The 8,426-nt window shown below is 38.6% G+C and overlaps 1 protein-coding gene across 1 annotated transcript in view; it reads left to right on the top strand.

The window, feature by feature from the left end:
- Positions 1–8,090, top strand: part of LOC109961006 (anoctamin-4) — a 28,867-nt gene extending 20,777 nt beyond the window's left edge. The window contains 10 exon segments of the mRNA XM_020601532.1: positions 150–469; positions 846–903; positions 1,395–1,492; positions 1,678–1,820; positions 4,322–4,474; positions 4,586–4,733; positions 4,925–5,044; positions 5,617–5,720; positions 6,685–6,890; positions 7,613–8,090. Of these exon segments, the coding sequence (XP_020457188.1) occupies positions 150–469; positions 846–903; positions 1,395–1,492; positions 1,678–1,820; positions 4,322–4,474; positions 4,586–4,733; positions 4,925–5,044; positions 5,617–5,720; positions 6,685–6,872 (1,332 nt within the window). The 3' untranslated portion in view covers positions 6,873–6,890; positions 7,613–8,090.
- The last annotated feature ends 336 nt before the right edge of the window (positions 8,091–8,426 follow it).

Here is an 8,426-nt window from a genome sequence, read left to right as displayed (position 1 = left end):
AAATATTTATACATGTCAAATTACAGATAATGTTTCCATTTTCATTTCTGCAGCCATGGGAACAAGTGGGAGTACATGGAACCACCAGCTCAGACCTTTTACACCTCAGGCCACTTCAGTCTATGTTATTTCCTTGTGTGTTACCATAGGTACTCCTGCCAGCACACTTACTGCTGCTGGGGGTTAAAGGTATGTTTAATGGAGCCTTTACTGCTGTACATCGATGCTGGCTCAAAGTACAGTATGTCAGGCTATATGCATTTGTGAAAGAGTAAAAAATAACTGAGTTGCTGTTATATCTATATCTCCACTGTATCAGTTTCTTACCATTTCTGTTTTCTCTGTGTACGTCCACAGAGCAGCCAAGAACGGAGGCTGAGTGGGAGAACAGCTTTACTCTCAAGATGTTCCTTTTTCAGTTTGTCAACCTCAACAGTTCAACTTTCTACATTGCCTTCTTTTTGGGAAGGTGAGAAAGAACTCTCACATTGTATTTTGTTTTTTCCCCCCAGCACTTAGTAACAACGATAATAATATTTCAGATGTATGCCATATTACAAACATTATACATTGTACTCATAAAAAAGCAAAAGATAAACAGAAAAGTCAGATGATTAAAATGTGTGCTTCCAAATTAAGTTCACTAACAAAATGAGATCTTTGGATAAAATAAATTGCAGATGTTTGGTTCATCTGAGTAACAATGGAGACAGCATCCATATTTTGTTTTGTTTTATTGTATGATTTTGGGTTCACAATAAAACTCTGTGGATTGATAGTTTGTCTGACATAGGACAAAGACAATTTTATTGTTAAAATGGTTGATGTTCTTCCTTGGTTGACAGATTTACAGGCCGGCCTGGTGCATATCTCCGCCTCATCAATCGCTGGAAACTGGAAGAAGTGAGTAATTATTTTATGTTCCCATGGGACCATAACAGAAAAGCATTATGGATTTAAGTATTTTGAAATTGGGGGTTAACTCTCTGGTGGTAGGGCATACAACCAGAGAGTTAACCCCCAGCAGCAGTAAGTGTGCTGGCAGGAGTACCTATGGTAACACACAAGGAAATAACATAGACTGAAGTGGCCTGAGGTGTAAAAGGTCTGAGCTGGTGATTCCATGTACTCCCACTTGTTCCCATGGCTGCAGAAATGAAAATGGAAACATTATCTGTAATTTGACATGTATAAATATTTTGGACACACTCCACCATAACTTAAGGTCAAATATTAAAGAAGACTGAAACATTGTGTAATGAAAGACAAGCAACAAATCCAGATAGAAGAATGACAAGCCTTTCTACACCAGTGCAGAAGGCCTCCATTTTTTAAACTGTCACTGTAACAGTAGCAAGAGCTACAGCTTGATTTAACTCTATTCTTGTCTGCAGTGCCACCCCAGTGGCTGTCTTATTGATCTCTGTATGCAGATGGGAATCATCATGGTGCTAAAACAAATGTGGAACAATGTTATGGAGCTTGGCTACCCATGAGTTCCAAGTGTTTGTTATAACCTTCAAAATTAACTCATTGTGTTTTCAGCTATGCATATTGCTGTAGGTATGACAATGTACAGTATGTCCACCATGTTGGTTGCAGAATAATAATAACTAATTTGGATCAACTTGTTTCCATACTGAGTCAACGGGTCTTGTCATCTTATTGTTTTGTTAGGCTGATCCAGAACTGGTGGACACGGCGGACACTGAGGCAAGAGCATGGACAAAACACCAAGGCCAGGTTCCCACAGTGGGAGCGGGATTACAGCCTGCAGCCAATAAATGCTTATGGCCTCTTCGATGAATACTTGGAGATGAGTATGTTTTACTTAAAGTGCCACACACATTTTACACACATTTTTTGTATGGTTAGTACTGATAAAATCTTTTCCAATGTTAGTGCCACATGTTAGTGGAGTAGGTAGGGTCTGATGTGACCTAAATTAATTCAGTCAAATTATTTCAATTCAAATAATTATTTAATATCACAGGAATACTGAACAATTCAATAAGTTTATGAGACACTCCAGTAATCTGGTAGATAGGGAACAGAGGAACAAAATCACCCCTCCTGCAAAGGAATAAATACAGTATTAAATAAGAAGATTGTCACAGAGTCAGTCGGTCATGGTTGGCCACAAGGTATAGTCACGTCTGTCAGAGTCCAGAGTTCGGTTCGGCCCCCTCTCGACCCGGCCAGGTCCAAATGCACACTTACGACTGTAGCACCATCATTCTCTCTAACCCACAGCTATTCCAACTTTTATCTTCTCCTGGTTACACCTCCTGTACACTCCCCTCCTTCTGGAAATTGTCTGAGATGTCCAGGTTATGGACTTCTAGGTTGCATTGCCCTAGCGCCCATTTCCTTTTCTAAACATGAACAGAGCATGCAAACAGTTCACTTAAGGCTGAAGTTATTCGAGCTTCCCATTTAAGGGAGGCTTCTCTCTGGGTGTTTACCCATAAATTAAACAAGGACACAAGCCAAGATATTCTTGCTTGAGCAAGAGAAGAAGAGAAGAGAAGAGAAGAGAAGAGAAGAGAAGAGAAGAGAAGAGAAGAGAAGAGAAGAGAAGAGAAGAGAAGAGAAGAGAAGAGAAGAGAAGCTCACCCATACATGATTACTACAAATAATATGTACATGTGAACCACACACTGTTCTATTACATATCACCTCTGGACTGGTACCTTGTTTGTTTTTTACCACTATATTAGTCCAATTGTGCTCAGTTCAGTCTTCTATAATACGATTTTTTGAACAATTACATTTTTGTTTTTATTTGGTGACCTAGTAGCTGCAGTCCAAGACAAACAAAACAAGCTTAAAGCTGCAATATCAGCATTATAAAATGAAAAATGAAAAATTATTTACTCTGTGAAAATGAAAAATTCAAATTCAAATGTATTTGTATAGCACCAAATCACAACAAAAGTCATCTCAGGACACTAGACCTTACTACTATCATTATTATTATAGAGGAAAACCCAACAAATCCCCCTTGAGCAAGCACTTGGCAACAGCGGGGAGGAAAAACTCCCTTTAACGGAAGAAACCTCCAACAGACACCAGCTCTTGGTGGGCAGCCTTCTGCCTCAACTGGTTGGGGTGAGTGGATAGAGGAGAGAGAAAAGAAAGAAAGGCAACAAGACATAACAAACATAACAAAAAATAATCAAAAACTGGGCAGATTGATGCAGCCGGTGACTGCTCATCAGAAACGTAGAGCTCCAAAGCCGGGCTACCTGCAGAAAGGTACAGGGAGAGAGAGAGAGAGGACACACTACAGAAGAGAGGAGACACACACAGTTAATGACATATAGTGATGGCATAAAAAAATAAAATGGAGGTGGGAGGAGAGGAGAGGAGAGGAGCTCAGCATCATGTGACATCTCTCAGCCTATGCCTATAACTAGGGGATGTTACACCAAACCAAACTTATCCTAGAATGCATGTCCAGTAATTCCATAGACATCACTACATGGGCCCAAGCAAAGGCCATCCTGTTGACTAAAAACCAGTGGTACAGTTAAATATACTCGGTGGCAACAGAACAGCCCGGGCCCCTGTTTGCTTGCATTTACCAAGATGGCTGTCAGTCTTATCCCTGTTCAGCCACATTGGTTGTTAAAATGCCATGAAATATTGGAAGACATACTAAGTGCCTCTCTGCCCACCCTCAATGTCCTACTAGGATTATATTTGAAAATTATAATTAACTATATAAACTTTATCAGAAAGGAAAAGTATTAAGTCTAATCTTGAAGGTAGAGAGGGTGTCTGCCCCCTGAACAGAGAGGGGAGCTGGTTCCACAGGAGACGAGCTTGATAGTGGACTACTTCTGTAGTAGGATGATAAGGCTCTACGAGGTCTTTAAGATACGATGGAGCCTTGTCATTAAGGGCTTTGTATGTTAGAAGAAGGATACGATGGAGCCTTGTTATTAAGGGCTTTGTATGTTAGAAAAAGGATTTTAAATTCTATTCTGAATTTTACAGGGAGCCAGTGGAGAGAAGCTAATATGGGAGAGACATGATCTCTCTTGCTAGTTCCTGTCAGTACTCTGGCTGCAGCATTTTGGATTAATTGGAGGCTTTTTAGGGAATTATTGGGACATCCTGATAGTAAAGAGTTAGAGTAGTCCAGCCTGGAAGTAACAAATGTATGGACTAGTTTTTGAGCATCATTTTGAGTAATAAAATGGTAATAAACTCACAGAGAATCATCACACAACTCTTTGACATTCCTCTACATGTTAGCCATGATAAGCATCTGCAGCGACAGTGCCCTAAAAGGCTCTTGGTGCCTGGATTTCAGTTTTGCAGTTTGGCTTCACCACCATCTTTGTGGCAGCTTTCCCTCTGACCCCTCTCTAAGCGCTACTGAACAACATCATCGAGATTCGTTTAGATGCCTACAAGTTCGTCACACAGTGGCGGCGCCCTCTGCCATCACAAGCCAAAGACATAGGTGAATAAAACATGAGCCTTTTATCTTATATCTTTTGTCTTATGTCTTTTATCTGCAAACTGTTTTTCCACAGTAACTTAATCCTTGTCTAATTTTGTGTTTTTGTGTCAGGGATCTGGTATGGCATTCTGGAGGGCATTGGCATCTTGTCGGTTATCACCAATGCCTTTGTCATTGCTGTTACCTCAGACTTCATCCCTCACCTTGTTTACGCATACAGGTATGGACCTTGCACTGGCCAGGGCAGATCAGGAGAGGGGTGAGTGTTGATTACACATCTTATTTGTTTTAGTTAGCAATGAGCTGGACTCTTCATCCTGTTAGTTCATTTTTTTTCTTTTACTTTAAAACTGTGGATTGTGTATTTTTGGAGACTGAGTTACTAGTATTTAAACTCCTGCTTTTAGATGCTGTAAGTTTTGAATAAATTATTACTGATGTGTTCCTCAGATGTATGATGGGTTACGTTAAGGCCAGTCTTTCAGTATTCCGAGTGTCTCATTTTGAGAAGAGATCACAGCCCAGGACTAACGGCTCCGAGCTGTTTGGAGAAGCTGTTACATATTGCAGGTAGCAAGTTCTTGAGGGTCTCTGCACCCAGGGGCGGATCTTGGATGGAGTGGCCAGGCTGGGGCACAGACTTAAAGAGGGGTGGCACATCTGAAATACATGTAAAAAGTCAATTTAAACCCCTAGCTTTATGAAATATTAAACCATACATTATTATGAATCAAATTCTTTATTTTATGTAAAAATTAGACACAAACTGATTTCTTTAGCTAACTTTAGCTGCACTCTTTATTTACTCCCTACTGAATGGCAGTCGGCCAGTGCCACCCCCTTAGTTCTGCTCATGTCTACACCAAAGGTTTTGATTAAGCTTTCTCCTGGTAACTGCTGCAATAAAAAAGAAAACATGTGATGGCTTTGGCTGCAAGCGTTTGTGCAACACCAGGAGGGAGTGCATACATTACTTTGGAGCTTAATATAACATTTGATACATGTACAGATCTTCTCAGCTTCCTGAGCTGAACTCCAGTGAATTTTACTAATATTTATTAACTTACCTTTTGATTTTTGAATTCATGGCATGGGTAGCTAAGTTTATGATGACCTTTGACCTCAGAATGTCAACTTGCTAGGTATCGTGACTACAGGGAGGCTCAAGACTCTGCTGAGCCCTACTCTTATACTGTACAGTTCTGGCACATCCTGGCAGCACGGCTGGCATTCATCATTGTTTTTGATTAGTTACTCCAGACACCAGACTGTGTTTGGAATTGGAATTCCTACATATTGCTTTGTCAATGCCTTCTCCATTCATGATTGCCCACCTACATCTTCTTTAACATTCTCTTGAAATAATTTGCTCAAAGCTAATAAAGGCATTGGGAATTCAGAGGTCTGATGATGTTTTCACAATAGTAACTTTATAGACTTGTCAATTATTCTGTACCCCTTGAAAAGGGTAAATCTAATTAGACTTTTTTTTTTCAAAAATCATGAATTAGTGGACTGAAGGAGCTACATCAGTACAAACTGCAGGATGAAATCTAGCCTAGGTGTTGGCAGGTTTAACTTAACTTATTTTTTTTACTTTAAATTATTTTTGACAAGAAAAAACATTTATAAATCATCTTGATAAAATCTTTGAGACTACAGAATGTCACAAGTAAAAAGAAAATGCAAACGTGTTTAAATGTGTTTAAGATGTTTCAAAATGCCACTGTTATAAAAAGGGTTAAAGCTGCACTAATATGTTTTTAAAATATATAATAGCAGTGTATCAAATGATGGTGTGTAATGTGACAGGGTCAGTTATAGTGACAAACCACAAAATATTCTGGAGTTTCCTTTATTGCAGCTCATTGTTTTGGTTTGATGACAGCAACTTTAATATTTTGGTTCACTCTCACTGCTCTCATCTGCCTTATGTCAAATCTCTAAATGACTGATAATGTTATTCTATGCCTGTTCAAAGTGTAAATAAGAAATGGTTTTCAAACATGTTAAAGTTGTGTCTACAGCTCATGGATCCCTCCTCCTTTCCCAAGGATTCATTCCCCCTTAAGTTTCTAACAACTAACTGTTTCTCTCTCACAGTGAGACATAAATTTCCTCATTAATTTGAGGATGTGGTTTAGTTTATTTTGTTTTTACTGTGCAGGTATGGCTATGGCATTTGTAGTAAAATACTTTTCACTTTTTACAGCACATGGTCTTTGCTATCAAGACCCTGATTGCATACCTGATTCCAGACCTTCCAAAAGACTTGCGGGATCGTATGCGCAGGGAGAAATACCTGATCCAGGAGATGATGTATGAGGCTGAGCTGGAGAGACTGCAAAAGGAGAAAAATGAGAAGAAGAAGAAAGACAGGGCCCATCACAAGGAATGACCTTGAACATATCTGCTGGTAAAGCCAGAGTTTCTGAAATTGTCTTCAAGGCTATTCAGCTCTGTTTATGTGTAGTGTGGGATTTTATTTAAAATGTTACAAAAGGAACTGGTCGGTTAATAGTTTAGCAACCATAATAAGACATGGCAGGTCGATCAAGATTTGGATTTCTCTTCATACAGAAGCAGTGTACACTGACCTGCAGTAGGAGCAAAACAGTTAATGGCATTTATTGAATTTAAACAGCATAGCCTTTTTTCTGGGTTTTAACCACAAACACAAAGTCAGAGTTGTAAGGAATGGACTGAACAGTATGTTTATCTGCTCCATTGTGCACTGCAAATATTAAGCTGCACATGTAGTTATGTTTCTCTGATAATGGTATTACAAATTTTAAAATGATCAGAATCAAGTTGTACCAAAGAAGTAAGTGTTTGAAGGAAATTCCATGTTACATCACAGTTTCTGCTGTACTTTAGTTTATTAAATAAAATATTGCAACTGAATGAAACAAAACTATACAAGTATAGAAAATAAGACAAAAATAAAACAAACAACAAAACAAAGAATGTCAGCATTTGCTTAATAGCATTGTATGTTTCCCACCATTAACACACCTTACTGTATAGTTTCTCTTATTTCCAGGTTGTGAGCTTGTTTTTGCAGCACTCAGGATGAAGGAGAGGAGTTGGATTTCCTGCATGATCCTTGACCTTCATACCTTCCTTCTGCTATTTCAGACCATCGCCTCCCAGTGGTCAGTAGACGAACTTCACCCAGCAGGGTCACACAGAGACCATGGAGCCCTTGTGTCCGCACACACAACAGATGTCCTCTTGAGCCTTTGGCAGCAGATTTTCCTACTTTTTTCCAGTTAGTTTCTACCACTTTGGATTCTCTACAGTGCATGTATCCTGAATTAGATTAGAGAAAAGAACTCTTCTGAGCTTAGTGAGTGACAAGCCCTGTTTACAATTCTCCTTGTTTTATTGTAAATAATAAATATGATAATATTTAAATGAATGTCAGGCCATCTGCTCTGCTATAGTGTAGTGCAATAAAAATACATCTAACAAAAATACCTAAAGATTTAGTTTATCCAAGCTGTGGCAGTGTGTCCACAGCTTGCTTACACCAGAAATGCTTTTGCTTTGAATTTAGATTGATAACTATAGTAGTAAACATTATTTATTTTAAAATAAATTTTACTTTGACTTGACTGTGTGTGTCTTTCTTCAACACTGTCAGCAAATTTATGGAGTCAAGTGGAACTGCTATTTAGGGATGACCATACCAAGCCATTCAGGTAAGAATACAATTAAACAAATACAAAGAATAAAGTTATCAAAAATTAATATTTCCTTTAAGGATATTCCTAAAGAAAAATGACAGTAACATACACATTGTAGTTATATATACAATATACTGCAAATAAAAGTAATGGCACTGTTTGCAAGTTCCTGGTTTTCTACATAAATTGGTCATGAAATGTGATCTGATCTTCACCAAAGTCATACATATCAAGAAACACAATATTTCTAAGATGATAAAACC

This window comes from Monopterus albus, unplaced genomic scaffold, assembly GCF_001952655.1.
Source record: "Monopterus albus unplaced genomic scaffold, M_albus_1.0 scaffold51.1, whole genome shotgun sequence".
Taxonomy (NCBI): Eukaryota; Metazoa; Chordata; class Actinopteri; order Synbranchiformes; family Synbranchidae; genus Monopterus; species Monopterus albus.
The sequence above is the reverse complement of the archived record's forward strand: the minus strand, read 5'-3'. Positions and strand labels throughout refer to the sequence as shown.